The 26,479-nt window shown below is 47.0% G+C and overlaps 1 protein-coding gene across 6 annotated transcripts in view; it reads right to left on the bottom strand.

The window, feature by feature from the left end:
* itpr1b (inositol 1,4,5-trisphosphate receptor, type 1b) overlaps positions 1-26,479 on the bottom strand; it is a 123,985-nt gene that overhangs the window by 75,777 nt on the left and 21,729 nt on the right. For 3 of the 6 annotated variants that reach the window (XM_062544560.1, XM_062544562.1, XM_062544563.1), the window contains exons 7-35: positions 25,119-25,217; positions 23,311-23,394; positions 23,013-23,159; positions 20,196-20,291; positions 19,350-19,394; positions 19,049-19,078; positions 17,602-17,756; positions 12,800-12,899; positions 12,339-12,499; positions 11,929-12,070; positions 11,408-11,566; positions 9,711-9,883; positions 8,924-9,043; positions 7,937-8,131; positions 7,040-7,291; positions 6,767-6,908; positions 6,492-6,660; positions 5,873-6,069; positions 5,381-5,516; positions 5,224-5,275; positions 4,967-5,132; positions 4,367-4,537; positions 4,056-4,127; positions 3,709-3,846; positions 3,101-3,226; positions 2,670-2,870; positions 2,293-2,544; positions 1,501-1,626; positions 470-598 (exon numbers count right to left, since the gene is read on the bottom strand). In XM_062544560.1, the coding sequence (XP_062400544.1) occupies positions 470-598; positions 1,501-1,626; positions 2,293-2,544; positions 2,670-2,870; positions 3,101-3,226; positions 3,709-3,846; positions 4,056-4,127; positions 4,367-4,537; positions 4,967-5,132; positions 5,224-5,275; positions 5,381-5,516; positions 5,873-6,069; positions 6,492-6,660; positions 6,767-6,908; positions 7,040-7,291; positions 7,937-8,131; positions 8,924-9,043; positions 9,711-9,883; positions 11,408-11,566; positions 11,929-12,070; positions 12,339-12,499; positions 12,800-12,899; positions 17,602-17,756; positions 19,049-19,078; positions 19,350-19,394; positions 20,196-20,291; positions 23,013-23,159; positions 23,311-23,394; positions 25,119-25,217 (4,035 nt within the window). The remainder of the gene's footprint in view (positions 1-469; positions 599-1,500; positions 1,627-2,292; positions 2,545-2,669; positions 2,871-3,100; positions 3,227-3,708; positions 3,847-4,055; positions 4,128-4,366; positions 4,538-4,966; positions 5,133-5,223; positions 5,276-5,380; positions 5,517-5,872; positions 6,070-6,491; positions 6,661-6,766; positions 6,909-7,039; positions 7,292-7,936; positions 8,132-8,923; positions 9,044-9,710; positions 9,884-11,407; positions 11,567-11,928; positions 12,071-12,338; positions 12,500-12,799; positions 12,900-17,601; positions 17,757-19,048; positions 19,079-19,349; positions 19,395-20,195; positions 20,292-23,012; positions 23,160-23,310; positions 23,395-25,118; positions 25,218-26,479) is intronic. The other 3 variants (XM_062544561.1, XM_062544564.1, XM_062544565.1) reach the window with 1 other exon arrangement.

Genomic DNA, 26,479 nt, shown 5'->3' with positions numbered 1-26,479 from the left:
TACGGACGGGGACGGGGGGGAAGATGTGTCAGAGATCACAAGGTCAGCCAGGGCTGCTGCTACAGTGCCATCAGACAGGCTACTCTACACACAACCAGCATGGCTCACAAGATCAACGCTCAACTCTCCATTTCATTTGCTTGCTGCTATATGTTTGAGTCAGTCTGTGTGTGTGTGTGTGTGTGTGTATGCATGTGTGTGCGTGGGTGTGTGTGACAAAGAAAGATATTTTGTCAGGTTTTTCCCCCATTTCTATTTAGATTCTACACATTTGCATGCACAGGTGGTATGCCTTTCTGCATCTGTTCCATGTAACAGTGGTCAAGTCCTTCTCACTGTGTGTGTGTGCGCGTTTGTGTGTGTGTGTGTGTGTGTGTGTGTGTGTGTGTGTGCGCATGTGCGTGCGTGTGCGTGTGTGTGTGTATGTGTGTGTGTGTGGTCCTACGTGCAGGTTGTAGGTGAACTGTACCTGCAGGCTGGTGCTCTGGTCAGAGAAGGGCGAGCTGAAGAAGGTGGTGACGATGCTCATGACCGTCTCGGTCACGTAGCGCTCCAGCACCGTGTCAGCGTGCTTCCTGTCACTCGTGTTGTTACACACCTGACAACACACACACACACACACACACACACACACACACACACCCTAAGTGTAGTGAATCAGCTTCCCGAGTAGTGATAACATCCACACCACACAAACATTGCTTCCTGTTTGATTCACAAGAACACTAACAACTTTATTAAGAGCCTGGTAGGTCATCTCATGGATCTAAAACAACATGCTCTTTTATTTAACTGTTCAAAACCTTCTAAACTATTGCATGTTCCCTAATGGCCAAATAGAAATAAATGGTCATTCACACCAAGAACGATAACTATAAACAAATATCACTCTCCTTTATATGAATGACAACGTTGACACATAAACTTTAACGATAACGACATGAAGAGCGATATCATTGGGGATCACTTTGAGAGTGATTCTGAGAACGATAAAAGGCAAATAGCCAATCAGTACCCATCACATTTTAGCTATCACATTCATTAACACAAGGAGAGACTTTGCTTATCGTTGGTCAGTGTAGACGCTTTTATCGTTTATGATTATTGTTATCGTCCTTGGTGAGAATGCTCCTTAACAATGACCCTGCCAGCAAGACAGGACAAAGTGAGTGTGTGTAAGGAGTCCTTTGTGCCGTGGCTGTAGTATCAGTAGCTGTAACTCAATATATGATCTACTGTATATGAGTTTATGAACAGGATTTTATGAAGACAGAAACAAATCAAATTGTGTGAATCATTTTGGTTTGACTTTTGGCCACAGGATGATTTGCAAGGTCAGAATGGAGTGACCCAAATAAAACCGACAAGCTCACATGCGAGGTGATGCGGAGGACATCCACTTTCGATAATTACTAAGCACTTCATCAAAGGACCACATCTACACAACAACACCAAATGCAATCTGTGACCGTGGTCTGAAAGCACTGAAGTTTCTTCTACCCTGCAGATGTCCACCAGGAAGTTCTCAAAGAGCTTCCACATGTGGTTGCTGGTGTAGATCTCCTTCATCTCCACCTCCGTGTCCACGTAGCAGTGGTTCAGGAAGTTGATGTAGGCTATTTTCACCTGTGAGCAGATCACGAGAAACCAACGTCATTTGTGGTCAACAACTTCCTCATTTCTACGCGTGTGTGAGGGTACGGTGTGGTTTTGGAGAGAAAGGTGTAAAGTGTAGTGGAGGGTAATTCCGTTGGTGTACGTTTGCCATTTTTTTATCACATATGTGGTGTAAGTGCTGATTTTAATCAGCCAGTTTCCCCATCCATACATCAAGACTAGTCATTGACTAAAATAAATGAACATCTCCATTGAAAAAAAAAAAAGCGCGCCAGTTTTCCATTTCCACATATAATAAGCCTAGTCTTAGACTAAAAGAAACCAAGATCTCATTTGGAAAAAACCTTTCAGTCTAGGATTAGTCATGTGGAGGGAACTAGCCATATAGGTCTAATATAAAGATTTAATATGACAGATTTAATACTACTTCACGTCATGGTATACTGTACTTGATCGTAATTCTGGTGTTTTATCTATGTGTGATAGGTGAAGGTGAACTCAGAAGAAATTCTGACTTTAATCATTTACCATAGTAAGTCTACTATGATTGATTTAATACCAATTACTTTGCCTGATGGTAAGAGCCAAAAAGAGGTAAAAGACCATCCCAGTGACAAAAAAAACACCCAGAGAGGATTTGAAACTATTCAAACATTGTGGCAACGGCGGGCTTGCCTCGGGGATGCAGTCCTCGTGAGTGACCACGCGCACGATGTCGTCCAGCGGCAGCAGGGAGTTGCACTTGATCTCGGTGTAGACGTTCTTGCCCTCGGTGCAGACGGCCAGCAGCTCCACCAGGTGGATGTGGTACATGAGCTGGCTGTTCTCGTCCATGCGGTCGCGCTCCGAGCGCATCATCTGCACCAGCGTCTGGAAGGACGCCCGGTCGTTGTAGAACACCAGGACGTCCTCGCCCGCGTTCACCAGCTGACCGAGCCGACCGGCGCGCAACACACACAGACACAAACGCAGAGAAAAAAAAAAACTATTAAATAAGCACACTCACGGTAATCAATTTCAGTCAAACGCCCCATTTGGCTCATCGATCTGACCTCGGCCATGACGATGTCCTGGCACTTCTTGATGAACTTGTTCTCGGCCTTGACGATGGTCTGCAGGAACTTGAGGTACTGGACGTGCCGCCCGCGGGTCTCGATGCAGTGCACAAAGTGCTGCACCACGCGCTCGTTGATCTCGCTGCACAGCTGGAAGTTGTTCATGAAGATGTGCTGCATGGTCACCGCCTCCAGGATCTACCAGAGGGAGGAGATGTCCATATGATCAACCACCAACAAACTAAATTCATTACAAATAGTCAACTGTGAAGAATGGACATTTGAATCCATGTTAACCCTAATGAGAGAGAGAGAGAGAGAGAGAGAGAGAGAGAGAGAGAGAGAGAGAGAGAGAGAGAGAGAGAGAGAGAGAGAGAGAGACAGTTAAAGGCAAAGGGTGTGTGTGTGGGGACAGGGCGCAGAATTACCCCTGGGTTGAGGAACAGGTTGAGGTGCTTGTGGAGCAGGGTCTGGTTCTGTTGGTTCCCTGCACAGAAGTTCTGCAGGAACTCATGGGCCAGCTTCATAATCTCCTGCATGCGGACATCTTCGCCCTGGTGGGACAAACAGCACACGCAGTGCATATCAGCACAGACTCAACCATCACGTTTCTCCTGCAGGGTCATCTCTAAGCTATGGTATAATTAGTACCCTGTCTGCACCCTGACCGTGTATTTTAGGGAAATGATTAAGGCAGGTCGTTGCTATGGTTGCTCATTACTATGTAGTGTTTGCATTTCGCTATTTGCATTGCACAAATATGCAAAATCCCATTAAGCATACAGTACAACCAACACTATACAGCCTCGACCGACGTCACAACCAAACAGATCAAAGATACATCAGTTGTCAACTGACAATCAATTGGCAAGGCACTGCAGCCTTTGAGTTGCTACGTTAAAAAGCAAAGGTGGCAGATTTGGACCATCTCATTGATTACATCTTCACACACACACACACACACACACACACACACACGTAGGCAGACGTGCAAACACACACACACACACACACACACACACACACCTACACACACCTTCTCGTAGGGGATCTGCAGCAGCTCCAGCACCACACTGTGAGCCCCCATGTTCCTCAGGAGCCTCTGCTGCTGCTTCTTACTCTTCTTCCCTGACGATCCCTCCTGGACACACAGCTTACTGAGCCGTATCAGGATCTACACACACACACACACACACACACACACACACACACACACACAATATTAAGTGAGATACAACCTAAACAGGTCTCTCCTCTTTCTTTGTCATTGTAGAGTGAGTGCGGGGGCAAGTGAACAGAACACTCTGTCCAGCGCTGCTTCAGAGAGAGGGCCGTCTGAGTGGCCGTGTCCCTGGCCATTATGGTGGCGAGAGCACACATTACCTCCTTAACTACGCGGTAATTGTAGCAGCTCGTGCTCTCCGTCTTCTTCTTGTCTGAGCCGCCCGACTCTCCCTGCACACGCAGAGAGAGAGAGAGAGAGAGAGAGAGAGAGGGAGACAGAGAGAGAGAGAGAGAGAGAGGGAGGGAAAACAAGCTGCAGGTGAAGCGTTTCTATTTCTCCCTTACAGACACCCACATCCGACACCCACATCCTCACAACCATGCACAAAAACACTGACCAATACACATAGACGCGTGATAACAACGTGATAAAAACAGACACACCTGCGTCAGAGACAGGCGAGCCTCACCTTCTGCTTGTGGTCGGACTCGGGGGCAGGGCCGTCTCCTCCGTCGTTGTCGTCGCCCTGCCTCTTGTAGACCCACAGCTCGGACTTCTCCACGATGGAGCGCAGCTGGTCCAGGTCGCTCTTGATCTGCTTGTAGTTCTCCACGTCCTGACTGGTCACCAGCAGCTGGACCTACAGCAGTGAGACAACAACAGAAGAAGAGCCCGTCAGAGCAGTTTGTCGCCTCTGGTCTTCTCTGGTCATCGGCGACTGGAAAGCTGACGGAGAGGAGAACGAGCACCGAAACAAACGTCATCACACAGGAATTTAGACGCGTCACACTGCGCTCTCCCCTGGTACAGTGCTCCGTGCGTCCAGCGCCAGCTTTTTAATGAAAAACCTGCTTAGGACATTTGTGCTGTTGTTCATGTTCAAGTTTCAAGGCACATGCTGTTCAGAAAACAAAAGTGTTTTGGCGCAGGCTCTGCAGAGGTTCCTGCCCCGCCTCTTTGAAGGCCATAAACACATCCTCCCTCTCTCTCTCTCTGTATCAATGTATCTGTGTGTGTGTGTGTGTGTGTGTGTGTGTGTGCGTGTGTGTGTGTGTGTGTGTGGTATTACCTGTTTGAAGGCCATGAGCACCTCCTGTCTCTGGCTGAAGTGCCTGAAGAGCAGGTGGAGCGCGCCGGACACCAGAGGAGGGTAGTCGTGCATGGTCAGGTGGAGGAGAACCCGCAGGAAGGTACGGCCACCGTGGTCATCCAGGTCCAGTGGTGTGTTCTCCTCACTGATGGGAGAGATGAGAAGGTCACACCCAGCTAGCAGGAGAAAGCATTGGTACCGTCATAAACAAGACAGAGCTATAAATCAGGCTTTACCTTCCACCAAATATACCCTCTGCTTGCTCTTCGATCTTCTCAAAATCGAGTGCTGCTGACCAAAAAAAAAGATGCAAACACACTATTTAACACTCAGGGGGGAAACAAAGAATGTAGCACCCGGTTTGAAATGGGAGTCTGAATGCGATGGCCAAACCTGGCATGTTGTTGGATCCGTCCGGATTGGCCACTGCAGCTGCCAAGTCCGTCTGGGTGTTTGTTTCATCAAACTCACGCTTGAAGATGCAGAGCAGGCAAGAGATGCGGTAGTCTAGCCGCACATTCAAGATGAACTGCAGAGAGCAAAAACAGCAGAGGGAGTGATTCCCTCAACCAAAACCATTAGCCTTAGTTCCTACATCTAAAATATCAACAGTAACACATCCTGGTAAATTCAATCTAAAAAAACATGGCTATACCAAGTCTATACCAACGCAAAACTCAAACATCCTCAAACACCTCAGTTGATTATAAGTAGTATTCAATCAACCTATTGATCACTAGATTCAAAAGATCAATAGCTGGTGGAACATGGCTTCTTTCTATCCCCTGTTGCGGTTAATCACAACACGTTTAGGGGGATAACTGAGAGAGGGACTCAAAGTTCTGGAACGTTCTAGAAAACAGCTCTCCTCTTGAGGTGGGCTACCTGCAGGATCTCTATGATCTTGAGCTTGGTGTCCATCACCAGGATGTCCTCCTTCTCGGGCTCCACTTGTGCCTTGACCACGTCGCCGTTGGTGGGGATGGGCAGGGCCTGGGTGGCGGGCAGGAAGCCCCCTCCCCTCAACACCACCTGCGTCATCAGCTCCCCCACCCCGTGGATGGAGCGCATGACGTTACTGCCTGTGGAGAGAGAGCGCCACTCGCACCATCAACTGAGTGTGTGTCCGAGAGACACAAGAGTGTGTGGACAGTGTGCACAAGGCGAATGTATACATCACATACTGTATGTCTCATATTGTGTTGGGCTTTAACCACGGTACACAGACCATGACACACATTTGTGTTCTTCTTCATGGTTCATCAGGCGTTGCATGTTGCTGTCAACATTTTTAGTGTATATTTTATTCTATATAATTGTATGGTTTTATTTATTTATTTGTTTATGTTTATTTTATTTTCATAGTTTTACAAACCCTATGTATCCTTTTATACCCAAGTTATTGCTGGGCATTACCTTTTCAAAGCATTGCTGTGTGCTTGCCTTGCCTTAAATGAAAAAAAAAAAAACATGATAAGAGAAGAGAAGAAGCTGGAGTATTTACCGCTCTGGTTTTCACCTTTGTTCTCATCTCCTTTCTCCAGCTTGTTGATGGGGTATATTGTACTGACATTGACACAGTCGAGTATGGCCAGGAGGATTTTGGTCAAGCGCAAGAGGTCACTGAAGTTGTAGAAGCCAAAGTAGATGAGATTCCTGGCGAGATTAACAACCTAAAATAAACCCAAACCAAACAAAACAAAACGGTTGTTAGGCATTGGGCGCCTGAGGGACTTTCCACTATTTTGAGGAGCATGATGCAAAATCAACAGGCCCCACCTCAAACGTGAGCTTGTTTTTCTCTTTGTCGGAGAAGGGCACGTTCTGACAGACCACATCGCGTAGGTAGTTCTCGACGAACTCCATGGTGAGGGCGAAGCGCTCCTTGATCTCGTCTCGCGTGGTGCCGTCGCTGTCATAGCTGTGACAGCACATGAATCACACGGCACAATCAACAATCACAGCGCAAATGGAGCGCGAAGATCGCCAAACGTCATCGGGAAAGGGAACGACTACACAAACCGCGCTCGCTCGCGAGACACGTCTACTTACTCGTCGATGGCGATCTGGGAGGGGATCTCGGACCAGAGGCGCGCGTACTTGACGGGCGTGACCTGCTCCTGGGGGTCGCGGTCCACGTGCATGTGCAGCATGAGGCGGCAGAAGGAGGCGCGCAGGTCGTAGGGCAGGTCCTCGTCCGACATGCAGCGCAGGATCAGGTCCACGTCCAGCTGGCCCGAGATCTTGTTGATGGCCAGGTACTGCCGGTCCAGGCACATCCGCGCAAACAGGTTCAGCTGGTACCTGAAACGTGCCAAGACCAGCGTTACTGCAATCACTCGGCAGAAAATCCCCACGCATAACGCCAACAGCCAGGTGCTGAAATGGGTTTCTGGGAAATACTGTAGGTGTTGATCTTCTCAACGATGATCAATCGTGTGACCGGGGTCATCTGGCTCTGGAGATACAGTATTTACTGCACCTGCGAATGCTTACGCTTATGCGTTGCAGAATGAGCGTGAAGAAACATGCAAGTGAAACGCGTTGCTGACTCTGAATAGGAAGGCATTAAATGCAGTGTTTGCTTGTTTTGGATATGCACTCATATACGTCAACACCACTGGAACTAAACCTTCACACAGCAGCACACAGTACAGTGTAGTAGAGTTGCTATAATGCCTGAACAGGCTCATCTTCTTCTTCTTATGCTATTAAATCAGGGCAAGAATGAAAGGGTCTGTGCGTCTATAACTGCAGTCCCTTTAAGAATGTGTAGTGTGCGTGTGTGTGTGTGTGTGTGTGTGTGTGTGTGTGTTTGAGTGTGTGTGTGTGTTTGATTGTGTGTGTGTGTGTGTGTGTGTGTGTGTGTGTGTGTTTGAGTGTGTGTGTGTGTGTGTGTGTGTGTGCGCGTGTGTGTGTGTGTGTGTGTGTGTGTGTGTGTGTGTGCACCTGTAGTAGCTGATGACCTCTTGGTCCTCCTTCTGGCCTTCCTTGGCATCCTGGGCCAGTTCTCGGATGCTCTTGCTCCGGATCTCCTTGCAGCTGTCCTTCCAGAAGAGCCACACCTCCTCCTCGTCCTCCTCCGTCTCCACAGGGGCCTCCCCGAGAGTCACGGACTCCACTTCGAACCGTGACAGGACCAGCCTGACAGATAGGAAAATGGGAAATGGACTGCATTTCTACAGCAATTGTTCTCCCAGTACTCAACACGCTTCACAATTTCATCCCTCACTTTCACACACACACACACACACACACACACAGATGCCATACTGTACATTCGGGAGCGCTTTGTGGTTCGGTGTCTTGCTCAAGGACACTTTGACGGGTCAGGAGAAGAGTGGCTTGAACCGGCCACCCCCTGAACCTCCTGAGCCACCAAAGCCCCCAGGCCAAGGCCACACATTCGCACAGAACAACAAATTCCATTAAAAAAAATTGCATTGCATTAAGGGGTATTTCAAGGCCTATTCATTTAAGTGTACCCAGCAGAATTCATTACCAAAGACACGCTATCTAAAATTATTTTTAATGAAACCACCTTGGGCTGTGGACTGAAAAGAGCACGTCCCAGACAGGCTTGTTCTCTGTATCTGAATGTCAACAAACTTTGCATCCACGTTGCCTTGTCTGTTTCAATTTGTGTCTGCCACGACTGCACGTACACACACGCTGATCATATGAGAAACATTAGGCTGGGTGGCTCATGAAACCACTTAAACATATACATTTTTTGGAACATGTTATTAGGGCAACAGTGACTGACATTTAGGCTGTTCTTTCTTTTCCATTTCATAAAGTTGAACTTTTAAAAAAGAAGCGTAGCATACTAAACGCATTAACTAATCACTAAGAACATTGTGCTTCCTGTTTGGGGCAGTAAGGCAAGGCACACATGTGGCTCTCTGTTCTAGCGTCCTGCTAATGAAGTCTCACTTGGTCTCAATGAGGATGTCGGCGTTGGCTGGGTCCAGCACAGCGTTGCAGATTAGCTCCTGGGTCACGGGGATTGATTTATTCATGGAGACGCACAGATCGGACAGGTAGTCCAGAAACCTGTGTGCACAAACCCACATAAATGTATACACACGCTGCTGTGCAGCCAAACACACACAAACACACATTTTCAGCCATGGACAAACATAACACAACAACAAATTTAGTCAACATGCTTAAATGTATACCCATCAATCTACAAACCAACAAACAAGTACACCTGATTTCGTTTGGGCTTTTTATTCGTGGCTACTTCTACGTTTTCCTGTTCAACTCGCTAGTGTGAACACCCATGGCCATGGGAAAAATCTACTGAACTTACAACTGCAGCACACCAGTATCTCCAAACATCTCGTTCCACCTACTTAGGCCTATTATGGACTGGGTTTGAAGGTGAAAGTGGCTGCGTCATTGCTCAAATAGAAATAATGGGGGAGCTAATCCAGTGTTAACACTCCACCTCTGACCTCTGACCTATGAGGTCAAACACCCACGCCATACCTGCTTCCAGGAAGCCCAATCTTGGAGAGGTCATGTGAACTATTAAATTACTTTTCGTCGCAATTTATGGGGGGAAAAAACATGGGGATAAACTAGACAATGTTTGAATTAGAACAACATGCAGTATGACGTTGGAGACCCTCTCGACTGACTGACCGCAACACCCAAATGAAGGACAGCCTACTCCATCTCCCCACAACAGTGACGTCCAGAGACTCGAACTGACCTGGGCTCTCTATTCTTCCTGACCAGGCTGACGAAGGTGTCGATCTCGGCGGCGGTGATGTGCTTCTCCAGGAGCTTGCGGTTGTTGTGCAGCAGGGCCGTGATGGTGTCCTCGGCCAGCACGTCGTAGCCAATCTGCTTCTGCATGAAGCGGAACTGCTTGGCGATGTACTCCTACGGTCAGGGAAACACACGGCAGCATTGCTCAGACATGAATCCAAAATGACATGACAAAATGTAGAAATGCTCCGTCTTGTCAGGATACATCTAGTTCTCAATTTCTGATACGGGTACTATGCCAAAAGAAGTACAGCCATTTCTTGTGTAATAGCCGTATAAGCCGCAGGACAGTGTTTCATGCAAGTTAAAAAGAAACAAAACCATATAAATATCATACCAACTACCACCGTGTATTGACCTAATAGCGGAAGAAATTTTGCAAAATAAATGTATAAGGCGCAGCTAATAGCTGGGACATGACGGTACTTTATGGCTACATGATGTATGCATCATATGGTAGGAAAACCTTTTCTGATAAAGGAGCCCAGAGAAGTGGCTGACGGCTGGCCTGTGACTCCGGAGACCTCCAGATGGCCTAGTGTTGTCTGGTTGGACTGTTCAAGGGCACCACCCTACAGGCAAACGTTGCTTACAGTTGGACTGTTCAATGGAACATTAGGCCTGACCAATGAACTGATTGAACTTCACTTACAGATTCTAATCCATATATTTATTTACTTTTTTATTATCGTTCATTTGTTTGTTTCCTGTCTAAATGTACTGTATGTGTACCATGCCGTTCCGTCCAGGATTTTGTTGCTAGATTTGTCAATTTATTCATTTGTCTGTTTATGTGTGCAGAGCGCTTTGTGTTGAACTCAAATGGTGCCACATAGTGTAAATACACGTGATTTGACTTGACTTGACTTGACTTGACTTCATGATAAAAGATTTACGGGATTGTTTTCTTTAATAACTCGGAGCACTGTGGCGCTGCATGATTTATGTGCGTAACTGCGGATCATGCGTAGCTTATGCTGATGATACACAAGGCAACCTTTTGAGCCGTGGTGCCGTCTCCTGTTCCTGATTACTGCTGTTCTAGCAGATTCCCATTGGCATTGGCCAACACTTTTATTTTCTGCAGAACTTTAAATCATCAGTAGATACATTTCCATGATCATCCAATCCAAACTGGTTACGTTATTGCCTAGCAACATTGCTCAAAAGGCTGCCGCAGGTATCATCACCTTTATAGTTTGTACTGTAGTTTATGGCCATTAGGGGTATTATGCAATGCAATCTAATGCAGTAAAAAACACTGGTGCATGGCTAGGAATCCAGGAGCAGCGCTGTGGACCTGGGCGAGGCTCGAGTCTGTCTCGGGACCCAGGGGGGTCAACAGGGTGAGGCTGTGTGATCAGCAGTGGGCGGCGGTGTGTAAGTGCTTCAAGTGTCGGGATAAGACGCACTTAATCTAATCACATGGAGGGGTCAGGAGGACGAAGGCCAGGCATTTTCATCCCAATTAGTTGTGTCTCTCCGCACATGCACCAACAAAGGCGCGTCTGTGAGCTCAGACACAAGGCATCCCATCCCCACAACCCCCATCCGTTTTCTAAGGGTCAGGTGTCACAGCGTGTGTGTGTGTGTGTGTGTATGTGTGTATGTGTGTGTGTGTGTGTGTGTGTGTGTCACCTGGTTCTTCCTGTAGTCCTGCTGTGAGTGGCGCAGCACCCGGTAGCAGAGGCGGCAGATGTGCCTGAAGGGGGCGTGGCGCTGGTCACCCAGCTCCTCCAGACGGAGCATGGGGCCGTCACCGCTGTCTGTGAACGGAGCCTGCAGCAGCTTGAAGATCTACAAACAGCAACAATAACAACAACATCAACAACAAAAACAATAATAACAACATTAACATCAACAATAACAATAACAACAACAATAACAACATCAACATCAACAACAACATCAACATCAACATCAACATCAACATCAACAACAACAACAACAACAACATCAACAACAACAACAACAACAACATCGACGATGTAGGCCAGAGCATCTTGAATGACTGCATGATTGCAATGGTAAGATATGGTAATCTGGCGGTAGGAGGTCAGTTGGGATGATGGTCTAGGTTAAGGAGCGGACTAAAAGTGAAGGGAGGGGATATCAGTGGTGGTGGTCAGTAGGTAGGAGGTGGTGTGGGGCTTCTGCACCTGTTTGAGGATGTTCTGCTCCCTCATGAGCTTCTGTCGCTCCCTGTTGGGCTTGTTGACCATGATCTCCAGCACGTCCTGCCCGCTGTTGGGGATGTCCACCACAAAGAACACCAAATCCTCCAGCAGCTTAGTGACAAACCTGCGCACACGAGCAGCACACGAGACACATGAGAAAATCGCAACGACACGGCCGATGAGCCAAAAGGTCTCAGTTGCAGCAGTGATTGACAGCGCATGCTGGGGCGAACATGAGCGCGGGCAGGAGAGCAAAACAACAGCCCCGACTGGCACGGTCAGGTGCTACCGCTGCTGCCTGTTGGCACGACTGGCAAGGAATGTCTCAATCGGCGCCAGGCCGTCAACAAGCACCGCCCCCCCTCCCCCCCTCCCCCCCGAGTCGCTCCTACCTCCTCTCGTTCTGTGTGATGGTGCCCTTCTCCAGTTTGCCAGCGATGGAGGCCAGAACTTTGCTGGCGTCGTTTGCAAAGTCCAGGTCTCGGACTTCGGCCGGGGGCACGGGCACTATGGCAAAGGCCTCTTTATCCTCCTTCACGGAAGACGTGCCGATCTGTGTGCAGAGAAACCATCACGGCTCCGCAGGTACAACAGGAAGCAAAGAACATCACCACTTCTCATGCTTACTTTTCCCCTGACTCCTTTTGAACCTTATTTGATCTTTTATTTGTCTTTATCTTTTCTTTTTTGTCTTTATTTATGTGAAGCACATTAAATTGCCTCTGTGTATATTAAATATGGTATAAACATACTTTGCCATGCCTTAAGAAATAACTTGTTTTATCTGGCTTTCATTTGTATTGCCCTTCATGCATTTAGCAATAAAATATGACTTGTTTTATCAATCCAGTACCCGCAGCATGACGGGCTTCTCCTCCTCCTTGTCGATGGGGCAGTTGGTGCTGTGGACCCACGTGTTGGTGCAGAGGTGGCGCAGCCTCACGTACGAGCTCCTGAGGAACACAGGGCAGAGCGCCTAGTCAGTCCGAGAACACCACCTCAAAGGCCAGGCCAGAAACACACGCACACACACACAGACCACATTCTCCCCCCACCCCCTCAAGACACAAGTCACTTCAGAAGAGATGTGCTTCTCTGGGGACAAGGACTAATTCTGGCGATTAAAAGGGCAAGACTGCCCCCACAGACATCAGCGGAGAGCAGCTCTCTCAGTGGTGAAATCAATGGGTAAGCATAAAATCAGCATTTTCTGGGTAAATCCTGTAAATTCCCAATAATGAAAACACTTTTTGGCAAAAACTTGCTGGCACCACAAGGAGCAATAATTTTGGTCATGAGCGTGAAAGTCTATTTTCAGAAATGTCCCCAAAACCATTTTAAATCTTCAACGGTCTGGGTTTTGGCAGTGGTGGGAAAGGGCCCTGTGAGCTCAGTCACGTGAAGACCTTTAAGGGCAATTAGGCAGAGGAGATACGGATGGGGGAAGAGAAGGCAGGAACATATTTAAAAAAAAAGACAAATTTTTTTCTTCTAATAATTCCGGACAGATCATGCAGCTCATGTGACACGGAAGGCCGATATGGATGTGGGATAATTAAATGAGCTGTGCCCGCCGGCACTCACATAGCACGGGACATCTCCATGTTCCTTTGAGGAAAAAAACACACACTTTACACTCAACAAAAACATACAATCATCCACTATGTACAATGTGTGTGTTTTATGTAAGCTACATTTATACTGTACGCGACTTCAGAGTCAGACAAACAACCAGCTCAGCACATCTCTGAAATGGCAAGAATGAATGCTTGCTTTGCTAGCGTTGGCTGAACACAGAGGCGTTTTTGCCCACGGGCAGCTGCTTGATTTGGCCCAGGTTGTACACCTGTCTGCATAAAAGGCGGCATTGTTGTGCCGAAGGCGCCCTCGCCACCCCTCCGCCGCACGAGAGGACAGGAGAGGAACTCAATAACTCGTGCCAGCCGCGGCTCAATTGTTCCGGGCACTCTCTTCCCGTTCCTGCACGTGGCCGGCCGTTCGTGCACATAACTCTTTATCATGTGTTTATTCCTTCCTTTCTTTCTTTTCTTTCCTTCTTTCTCTGTCTCTCGCTCATTCTTTCTTTAGGAGGGTTCGGAGGAATAAAAAGAGTCCTGAAAAGAGGAACGCATAAATGGGAACAAAATAAAACTGTGTGTGTGACTGACTGCATGCGTGACTGACTGACTGACTGAATGAATGAATGAATCTCTTGTGGTCCAGTTTGAACCTGCTGCCTTTTGCCAACTGACACACCTCAGCAGGGCCTCTGGCTGTATTCTCGCACTGGTTGCGTAATGGGCCATTTGCCTCACAAGCTTACTGTGAGCGAGTGAACGTGAGTGTGTGTGTGTGTGTGTGTGTGTGTGTGAGAGGGAGAGAGATTGTGAGTGTGTGTGTGTGTGTGTGTGTGTGTGTGAGTGTGTGTGTGTGTGTGTGAGAGAGAGAAAGATTGTGAGTGTGTGTGTGTGTGTGTGTGTGTGTGTGTGTGTTGTGCTCTATGTTCAGCCCAAATAATTAGTCACACTTGGAGCCCTCCTCGGTCCTCTGCAGCAGTAGGGGGTTATTTCAGGTATGGCTGGCTGGACAGGAAGTGTGGGTGAGTGTGAGTGTGAGTGTCTGTGTTCCTGTCGGTGTGTGTGTGTGTGTGTGTGTGTGTGTGTGTGTGTGTGTGTGTGTGTGTGTGTGTGTGTGTGTGTGTGTGTGTGTGTGTGTGTGTGTGTGTATGTGTATGTGTGTTTGTGTGTGTGTGTGTGCATGTGTATGTCTGTGTGCATGTGCTTGTCTGTGTCCTAGAATGACTGAGTGCATGTGTTAGTACATGTGTGTGTGTGTGTGTGTGTGTGTGTGTCCCAGGATGTTTGTGTGAGTGACTGCATGTGGTTGTACATGTGGGTGTGCATCCATGTGAGTTCTATGTGTGTGATAGAAACAGAACAGAGAAAGAGAGAGAGAGAGTGTATACAGTATATGGTGATGATGGGGTGGGGAGTGTTTTGCATTTAGCCGTGGGAAGTGTGTGCATTCTTAAGGGCCTGTTTATATTCGAGTGAATGGACCAATGTTTGTATTTGAGCTGGTGTGTGTGTGTGTGTGTGTGTGTGTGTGTGTGTGTGTGTTCACCTACGGAAGCATCACAATGCCTCATTCCACGTTCATCTGGCAACGCAGGGCTTATCTGACCAATGCCTTGACAACAAGAGGGATTGTCATGGAAACCTCTATGAAATGCACGCACGCACGCACACAGACGCGCGCGCATACACACACACACACACGCACACACACGCACACACACACACTGCACTGCCATTTCAAAGCACACCGAACAATACATGTCCATGGAAAAACATAAACAAAACCTGCCTCTAAGGGGAAAAAAAGATCAAAGAACAAACTCAGCTTCATCGATCTTAATCTTCTCTAAACACTGCTGAACTCAGTGCTTATTCCGTTTTTGCAGGCTGGTAAAGATCTGGGTGATCCAGATAAAACAATCCAGGTGATTTCTCAACATAAGCCCTATTCACGCTTACTGCTACTCACTCCTTAAAGACTGCTCCGAGGCTAGGATCTGGGAAATGGGCTGGGATTGAGGGGGACTTTTCCTGGCTGCTGCACGAATTCTGAAGAAGTGTTGATTACTTCATCCAGAGAGAGTGAGAGAGAGAGAGAGAGAGAGAATGAGAGAGAGAGAGAGAGAGAGAGAGAGAGACATCATCCAGATGACTGGATGTATAAGCTTGGGAGGCGGTGGAGGTGTTGCGCAATACCTGGCTTCTTGTTTTACGGATGAGCAACATGTGGTAGAGAGAGAGAGAGAGAGAGAGAGAGAGAGAGAGAGAGAGAGAAAGAGAGAGAGAGAGAGAGAGAGAGAGAGAGAGAGAGAGAGAGAGAGGCGTGACAAGATTTTCTACACTGCATGTTGCAACAGCCGGGTGGACGCACGATGGCTTGCTTGAGTGAAATGGCTGCCTTGGCTTCCTGCCCCAGCCGTTGAGATGGGGGGGGGGGGACTTTCCTGACTATTTTGAGCCATCAAGAAGAATCTTAGCACACACACACACACACACACCTCCCACTCATGCAGGCTTGCAAAAAAACATGCACTGACACACTGTCTGGAAACGATGGTGACACAAGCAGGACCCACCCAGGTTGAGGTTGTGTTTTTCGAGATATGACAACTGATGGAGGAGTCATTGAGAATGTGTGTGTGTGTGTGGGTGGATGTATGTATTTGAGCGTGCGTGCGTGCGTGCGTGCGTGTGTGCGTGCGTGCGTGCGTGTGTCTGAGTGGGAATGCATGCTGGATGTGTGTTTGTCAGTTGCAGATGACACAAACACATTCACACACACACACACACACACACACACACACACACACAAACAGGCACGCACACAAACACACCCTGACAGACACACACAGGAATAACATCATGGAATCATAAAATGAGGCAATGTAAGACAGAAATCAAAGTCACCAGATCAGTGAATTCCAGTGGGTGATTAGGTTTAAGCTTAAGGATTTCAAGGAACACTGGTGATTATAGGAAATGCATGGAGTAAAAGCATTTGCCCCTATTTCTCCCTAACGTGTCTACTTCCGCACTGATGAAATGCATTCATATGTGGGACCCCCCACCCTGCCCTCCCCCCATACACAATCACAAATACACACATACAGACAATCACAAAAACATTCAGAACCCCTTTGACTCTCCCAACCACCCCCCCCCCCCCCCCCCCCACCCGTCTGTCTATCTCTCTCTCTCACACACACACACACACACACACACACACACAAATGAGACTGACAATAGAAAAAAAGTCCTCGAGGAAATGTCTCAACAGCTAACGCTGCAGACTGCCTCAGCTGCTACATGGAATTTGTGATGCCTGGATTCTGGTCAGGCCCCTCCTTCTGAGGGCCCTTCCCGCACCCTGTCCAAAGCAAACACCCCCCCCCCACACACTCCATCCCACACACACACACACACACACACACACACACACACACACACCAAGGGAGGAAGGAGAAGGTGCCCCTGGCCTAGGAGACGGGAACCCCATCTGAGGCAAAGAGCTACGGGCGCCAGGCGTCTCTGCTCCACCCACACACCCACACAGGTGAAGTTTGGATGGGCGGGGGTGGAGGTGGTGCTGTGGTGTGGAACGTCATGTCTGTAGTAGCTGCTGCTGAGCGTGGGTGTGGGAGCTGAAAATGTAAACATTGATCACTCGCCACTGACACACACACACACACACACATGCACACACACACACACACACACACACACACAGAGCAGAACAGTCTGGTTTGGATCATCAGCCCACGCCTCACCCCAGGCGGAAATGTCCAGCCAGCCACACACACACTTAGTCATACACACACACACAAACACACACACACACACACACACACACACACACACACACACACACACACACACTCATGCCTGCATACGCAACACTCAGACAAGTGGCGGTAGATTTCCCAGCTGACGGCCTGTCAGCTCTCTCACCCCCCCCCCTCGGCCCGCGTGAGTCTGAGGCTCCAGTCCAACGCCTCTCACCAGCACACACACAGTCAGACCGAGACTATCACAAGCTTGGGTGGGTGTGGGGGGGGAAGTTTCCCGGAAAGCTCCGTACCTGGGCACCAACGAGTCCCCCCCACGCAGCGTGGTGGGGTCCAGCTCGAAGATGGAGGAGATGTCGTTGCCGTCGGGGACGGACACCAGCGTGTACATGACCTTCTCGTTGGGGGTGCGCAGGCGGGCCCTCAGGGCCTCGTGGTCAGAGTCCAGCTGCAGGAGAGGGGGGGAGGGGTCAGGGGTCAACATAGGCAACAAAGTCACATAAAATACAATATGTGAATACTAACTATGGAGTAATGCATGTGTGTATGTTTACATGTGGCAAGTAAATATTACATTGACGTTTGCTTATTTTGTCACTCAAATATGATAGGAAAATATCATATTGAACATGAACATTAACTATGCACCTATGTGTGTGTGTGTGTGTGTGTGTGTAAGCTGTATGTATGTTTGTTCTAAGTGAGTTTTAGAGAGATGTACAGTTGATGGGATATTACTTCTAGCCTTTACAGCATATGGAGAAACCCATCACAGCTACAGAAAACAAACATGTATGTGTCCCAAAGTATCACTTAAACTGACTGGCTAATTGGTTTTAGCAGTTTGGCTCACGAGATGACCAGCACAACTGGGTCCTCACTCTTGAAGAGGCCAAACATAAACTGTGGTCAGGATGAAGCAATAAACTTGAAAAGATTGAATTATATCTCTAAAAACCCATAATGAGTGAGTTAGATGGAAATCAGATTTGAAATCAAACCAGAAGTTGTCATTTTCTTCATAGCAGCCAGCCAACTAAATCAAATCTCCTGGGCATGCATCTTATGACAGGAGCAATTTGTTTCATCAAAGGAAATGAAATCAATATGCCACTGGAGACGAAATCACACAGTCCCACCTTAATAAACAGTTTGGCTACATCTCCCTGGCACAGAGAAGTACTCAAAGGGATGTGGTTTGGAGCTAAATATCGCCATCTTGAGGCCAAACGGAGCAGAGTTGGCTCCATTTACTGTCGACAGATGACACCCTGTGGTGAGATCTGAACAGTACCCTCAAACACAAGAAGCCCCTATCTGAGCTTACAATTAAGCAGCAATGCAAGTTAGTATTGCTGGCAGTTAAGAGCAAATGTTTATATTCACATTTATGTTGGGCAGATGGCATGCATACTCAATGTTGATACCCATCACATATTTCACATTTCATAATTAGCTATGAAGTTCCACAACGGAGCAGTTTGGAACATTTCCAAACTTTTGCATTGCTGAAGCATGCCATTGCTCACACAAAAGACATCCATTCGGAGTTGTGAGGTGACAGGACATACATGCTTGGGCCAACATACAAACATGAATTTACAGCGAAAAAAGGGCTTCACAAAAAGCGTCAAGGCACTGGGTTGAAGCGAAGCTACAGTATGCACTAGGAGAGTCCAAAGGAGTATGCCAAGACAGACTGACTGCACACACATGCACCACGGGGCTACTGCACAGTACCTGGAAGTTAAAGGGGACAAAATCCCCCACCTACAAAAAGAGAGAGAAAGACAAACAAACAAATCCACCACAGACTTTAAAGAATGGAACAGAGCCGAGAAAGCCACCTACATACACCTACACACACACACACACACACAAATACATGTGCGAGTATACACAAACACACACAGACACATACACAAATGTACACCCACAACCATACCAACACACACACACACCCTTACACACAAACACACATGCACACAAAACATACACCTACACACACACAAATGCACACGCACACACACGGCACACTTACCGAGGACCGAGACTCCTGGCACTCTTCTTCATAGTCTGGGTTCACCTGCAGAAGAGAGAGAGAGAGAGAGAGGACTTTCTACATGTACTGCATAATCCCAAAACATCTGAAAGGACCATGTCGTTTTCAGACCTACTAAATACGTAAGGGATAATGGACGACACGGTGGTCGGTTCACATCAATAAATGCACGATAGTGGTTGTGATATGGCCCGACGTGCAGCGGATAAAGTGCATTTATTGATGTGAACCGACCACCGTTGAGTCCATTATGCCACTTATTCCACTGTTGCCAGTAATGTTGTTTATTTCCGGTTATAATTTAAACGTTTTAATCGCCAAAACTGTCTTGTTTGTAGAACTACTTTTCCCCTGACACATTTCAACTCATTTCTCAACTTACAGGACAAACTGCTGTTACTGGTTTTAAATGGATGGTTGCTATAGCCAAAGGCCAGCCGTTAGTTCTAAATGGATGGTTGCTACCAAAGATTCTCGCCCCCCTTAGAACGCAGAACAATGGGGAATTCAACCAAGTGGTGGAATAATGTGCAACACGGTGAATCCGTATCCAAATCCGTGGGTTCATATGCAGTGGTTCAGAAATTTCAGGTAACCAGCTGTGAGGGAGGAAAATTGCAAACATGTGGCAAGGAGAAGTGGTGGAGTAGCCAAAAAGGATCCTCAAAAGATCACCACTAGGAAAGGATCCTCTTAAGATCACCACAAGGAAGGGATCTTCTAAGGGATACTCTTAAGATCACCTCGAGGAAGGATCCTCAAAAGATCGCCACAGGGAAGGGATCCTCCAAAGGCCACCACAAGATCACCACAAATCTCACTTACCTCAGCAGCCAGGTAACATCCAGTGGCCAGGTGTTTGAATCTGAAGAGGCTGTTCCAGTAGCCGGCTCCGCCACGGCAGGGGTCATGCTGTACCACCTGCGGCAAGAGGGGGAACGGAGAGGCACACTGAACACATGGACGCATTCATACCTGAGCACATGGTTATCTTATCTTATCTTCTTTAACTTCATCAAAACTGCAATGCCATTCTTTGGGAGTAGTTCTTACTGCTGCACTAACATTCTGTGGGAGTAGTACTTACTTGTGCACTAACATTCTGTGGGAGTAGTACTAACAGTGGGGCTGCACTAACAGATTCATACTGTACCTTGATTGTTCCCTTTTTTTTGTATGTCGCTCTGGACAGTGTCAACTAAATGACTAATGTCAATTAAAGCAACACTTAAGAGTTTTTTGTACCTTAAAATAATGTTTCCAAAATCATTTCAATGGTTCATCAACTCGTAACAGGGTGAATCACACTTCTGCAGTCGCTTCGCGGCCCTATCGGCTATAACCGCACTATGTAAGTTTACCAGATCGGGTAGCGGATCAGTAGTTCGATGGAATGAGACATAAGAAACCAAATTTGACTTGCTTCGATGTCGCAACACATCATACTTTCATAAAATATCTTCTACCTTGTCTGTGGACATCGCTATTTCCTGGATAAACAAATAGCGTGCAAGTGCAACAGGGGAAAAGTGCTTTAACGTTGCTTTAAACTGACTGTGATCATATGTTGATCAAACTTGAGTTCTTTGCTGCAGTTGTTGTTTTATAAAGTGTGAGCAATGCCACAACTCTGGGCCATTTGTTTCTTCACCATGATCCTCCTTTTGGGTGTGGACAGCCAGGTCAGGACCATCATATTTAGGCCCTCTCAGTGATCTTACATCTCCCTTCCCCAATATCAATGTACACCGTCCCTGTTCTTTGTCTGTCTTGTGATTTGTAGTTTGCCGGATTAGAGAGCTTCATGACATCGGTGACAGACAGGTTTCCTACCGTACTCAGGCATGGCTGGCACAGACAGCTCTTCCTATTGGGACTGTGCTCTTCCTGATTGGCCTATTTATGGTCACTGAGGTGACATTCTTTGTCTTTATAGAAGGTTCTAAGACGAATGCGCGTGTGCTGCTGTGGTCACTTTGTTGCAAGAGACGTTGACCTTTTTCCCCTTTTTCCTACAGGGTGGGCTTTATATTCTGCTGCTGTTTGACCACTATGTCTGTAGTGGAGCCACACTGCTCTTTCTGGCCATTTGCCAGTCTGTTACTGTAGGCTGGATTTATGGTAAGCATGGTTTGGTTTTTACCATCCTGATTCTTGTTTTTACAGAGCTTTGCCAAGATTATATCCAGTTGCACTGGAAGTAGAAATGCCGACTCATCTCAGTCCACCTTCAAATTGTCAAAATTACATTCACTGATCATGTCAAGAGTTCTCCTCATAAATTGTATTCACAAAAGACGTCCTATAACTATATTAGAACTTTGTTGCAACAGAAATTACATTTTTAAAGCAACACTAGAGAGTTTTTTGTACCTTAAAATAATGTTTCCAAAATCATTTCAGTGGTTCATCAACTTGTAACAGGGTGAACCACACTTCTGCAGTCTTGGCGGCCCTATCGGCTATAACCGCACTATGTAAGTTTAGCAGATCGGGTAGCGGATCTGTACTTCGATGGAATGAGACATAAGAAACCAAATTTAAGAAACCAAAGTATGATGTCGCAATACATCATACTTTCATAAAACATATTCTACCTTGTCTGTGGACATGGCTATTTCCTAGATAAACAAATAGCGTGCAAGTGCAACAGAGGAAAAGTGCTTTAACGTTGCTTTAAACTGACTGTGACCATATAGAATAGAATAGAATAGAATAGAATAGAATATATACTTTTTAGATCCTGTGAGGGAAATTCGTTTCTCTGCATTTAACCCAATTTAACCAAATTAGTGAACACACACAGCACACAGTGAACACACAGTGAGGTGAATCACACACTAACCCAGAGCAGAGGGCACTTCAGCCGTGGACTGGTCGGGGATCGAACCGGCAGCCCTCCGGTTACAAGCCCGAAGCCCTAACCAGTAGGCCACGGCTGCCCGTTGATATGTTGATCAAACTTGAGTTCTTTGCTACAGTTGTTGTTTTGTACAGCGTGAGCAATGCCAGTATCAAGGGTTTATCGGGGGAATACAAGCACCTACAGTATACCAGCTATACACTCATTTCCTGTGTATTAGCTGCATTGTGCATAAACTGCAGGGCTGTGTTTTATGCAAGTTAAAAAAACTACATTTTATTAACTGTGCCCGTGTATTAGTAACCTCACAGAAGAAATGTTACCAAATCAATGTATAAACCATGGCTAATAGTTGGGAAATTACGGTACCTGCAAATGATGATGATCTCGTTCCACACACTGCTTGGGATCAAATGCACTAGTACTGAACTCCCCACTCTCTAATGTCACGTGGTAAGAAACTACAACTGACCTACAGTACTCATACTGATGATGACCACATCCTGATGCTAAGTGAGAGCTGGACCAAAGATCCTTCATTACTGACAAGATAGAGCATCTCTCTATGGAAGCAAATTTCGAACAGTTCCTGTCTACTTAAAGAGGCGTGTCGCAAAGTCGTCATAGTGGGATATCGATCGGCAAGCAGTTCAATTCGAATGTTTCTAGGTCTGCTTAAAGGGGGTTTTCGCCCCCCTCCCCTTTGCGAAAACAGAACGCGGAAATGTTCGAACGTTTGCGCCTCTCGCTCCACTTTAACCCTCTCTGGCTGGACTCACCTCCACCTCCCATAATGCCTTGCTGCTCGTGGCGGAGGTAGCAGACTGGCGGCCAGTGGTGCGAAGGAAGACGTACATCTTCTTCCGGTGATCGTCACACGTGAGGAACTTCTCTTGCTCGGCGTGGAACAGCCTCACCACATCACCCTGAGGGACAGAGAGAGAGAGGGCAAGAGAAAGAGCAAGAGAGAGAGGGGGAAGTGAAAAAGAGGGTGTGAGAAAGAGAGAAAGACAGAGAGAGTGAGAATGAAGTGATGACCACTGACATCCTCCAAATAAACTGTCAGAGGACACTTACCCCTTTGAGTATGGTCTCTTTGTTGTCACTCCATTTCATAAATAAGACGATTTTCCAACTTGTGTTGCAATTCACAGAGTTCACCTGAGATGGAAACAAAGGAGAATTACTCAACTGAGGAGGCAGAGTAATAAAGTCAACTGGCATAGACTGGAGAGTACACATACTGTGTGTGTGTGTGTGTGCAGGGCTGGACTGGGACCAAAAAACGGCCCGGGCATTTTTGGCCATAGTGGCCCACCATGATAATTTACACGATAAAACATATGTGCACACTGTTTTGTTTGAAAAAAATATTTAAGTAAACCGCAGTAGCCTGCATGGAAGCGAGTAGGCTAGCCTACCCTTGCTAAAAAAATATTAATTATTATTATACTCTGTCTCTCTCTCTCTCTCTCACACACACACACACACTAGAGTGACCTTTAAACCAGCAAGGATGAGGTTGCGCACAAAACTCATATGCTAATGCTATTAAATGCTTCACTAAATAAAACCTGCTATAATTTATGTTGAGCATTTGCACAGTTTTAGCCAACAATTCACCTTGATACTATTTAGTGAAGATGTATAGGCTACACATCCCAAAACATTTTCATTGTTAATTCCATGGGCTATCACCATTCCTGTTTCATTCCATGCGTCTACTGCATGTCTGTGTGTATGGGTGTCTGCTTGTCGCAAAGAAATTTGATAGTTTGCTTGTTGTACTGCGTCAAGATTGACAACAATTTCGACCAATTGTGACTGTCTTAAGATTTCGGAAGGTTGATGGCGAGCCGACAACTCGTTAATTTGATGGGTATCGCAATTCAAATGCATGCGAGAGGGGTAGGCCTACACAGAAACTATAAGAAACCACATAAAAAGACGCGCTCACACTATAAAACTTTGTTTTGCTTAACTGGGTGCTGAATCCTACATAGTAGGTAGGTCAATACATCTAAAAGAAGGGAAGAAGCAGTCGCAGACTTCAAACTTTTAATTGTTCGTTGTGCGCCCAAAAATTTCGGCTACTCTTACCTGCCTCACAGTAGCTATTCTGACCTCCTCCTCAATCTGTACGTCTCTCACCTCTTCCTCCTCCGAATCAATTTGAATAGCTACTCCTTCCTCTGTGTAACTACTCTGTTGCACATTCGCATGTGCCTCTCTGACAGCCTGTGCACTCGGTGCTGCTTCTGCACTGCTGCAATATGTCGACGGCCCTGTTTGAACTTGTGGTGGCAAACATTTCTGTAATTTTAGCACATTTTTGCTGCTTCCAGCTGCCTTTTATCTCGCAACTTCTCTGCGCCCCCCTTGCGATTTTGTGGTTTGTCTTCGTACATTTTCATATACGGACGGTCTCAAACTCAGGTCGAACTCCAGTCAAGAGGGAGATGAGGCCGGGGGGGAGATAGGGAGGGCCCTGAGATTTCATTGGACTAGCCCAATGTCCATTAAGGCAGTCAACCAATGGGCCGCGATTCGCTACCGTTGTGGCCGTACGCTATATAAATCAGCCTAATATTTTTTTTAATTATTATTAAATTGACAGCCTCGGCCCAAATATATGCGTCGGCCCACCGGGCATTGCCCGGTATGCCCTATGGCCAGTCCATGCCTGTGTGTGTGTGTGTGTGTGTGTGTGTGTGTGTGTGTGTGTGTGTGTGTGTGTGTGTGTGTGTGTGTGTGTGTGTGTGTGTGTGTGTGTGTGTGTGTGTGTGTGTGTGTGTGTGTGTGTGTGTGTGTGTGTGTGTGTTTATGTGTGTGTGTACACTATAACAAGTCTGCTTGTAGATTCAAAAGGAGCATACAGTACACACCTCGTTGCAGCCTGCATTGTCCACTAGTTGGTGAGTGCTGGCATGTAGGGGTTGACCGGCGTTCACAGGGTTAAGAACCACTTTATCCCCAATCACCACCTGCAGATACAAACACAACAGCCATCAGGGTGACCCCAGCCGAACCGACAACAGAAACTTCAACACCCCCCCCCCCCCCACACACACACCCCTCCAGGCACCCAACAACATCAACATGTTACATATATCTAGCGCTTTTCTAGCAGCACACCCACTGACACACCAAAGTGTCACTTGCTGAGGATGTATTTATATATTTCACTGGCACTATACACTTCCCCACAGGGGATAAACACAAACAAGCCTAAACAACAACAACAACATCATCAACACAACACAGCACTGTATAAGAGATCAGGAGGGCTGAAAAGAATGCTTGGCTGTGTGGGAGGGATAGCTGGTGAAGAGTCACACAGTCACGTCTGATAACGAATGACAAAGAAGCACTCAGCATGGATTTGTGCACTCCTGCGCAAAAGGGCACGATCAGGAGGGACAACAGGCTCTCAATAAAGCAGCATCAGTACGCAACAAAAATAGTCTAAAAATTCAGTATCTGTCTATGGACCGGTATGTCACACCCAAACTTCATGGTTGTAAAGCATTAATATTGCAACTACGCTTTGTACCTTTACTTACAAAGTAAACTATATTAGCATGCAAAATAGTAATTATTGATCAACAATTGGCCCTGATGACTGGGGATGACACGTTTTGATTTTCCATTTGGACACTAGAAAACAAACAGAACCAGTAGAGCCAAGCCTGTGCTACCAAGCTGAGCAGATACACTCATATTTGTGCACTCTACTGCACCCCCTAGTGATCACTGTGCTTCTACATGCTTTCCAAAACAGATGGTTTTGTTTACAAACCGGTTTCTGTTCATATTTCTAGCATGTGGCTGCTCTCTGAGGGTGCGCGAGGGCTATTTATATGGCGTAAGCTTAAGCGGTTGGACGGGAGAGTGCAGGCTGAGGCCATGGTGCTAATGGTCTTAGCTGGGACACCGTCCCCTAGAGCCCTGACAAGATACCCAGCGCTCGGTCACAGGGAGACCGGGACAGCCACTCCTAGCTTACATAAAGACTCGGTCAGTGCCACTGACCTGTAACACACTCACACACCACACACGCATGCACGCACACACACACACACACACAAACACTTTTACTACCTTTAATCCACACACGACTCAGATACCCACACAAAATGTACTCACTGCTCTCACTTTTAATCACAAACACCTCACACTGCTCTCTCTCACACACACAAACGTGCACACGCGTGCACACACACGCACGCACGCACGCACACACACC

This window comes from Sardina pilchardus, chromosome 9, assembly GCF_963854185.1.
Source record: "Sardina pilchardus chromosome 9, fSarPil1.1, whole genome shotgun sequence".
Classification (NCBI taxonomy): Eukaryota; Metazoa; Chordata; class Actinopteri; order Clupeiformes; family Clupeidae; genus Sardina; species Sardina pilchardus.
Note: the sequence above shows the minus strand (reverse complement) of the source record. Positions and strands in the feature narration are given on the sequence as shown.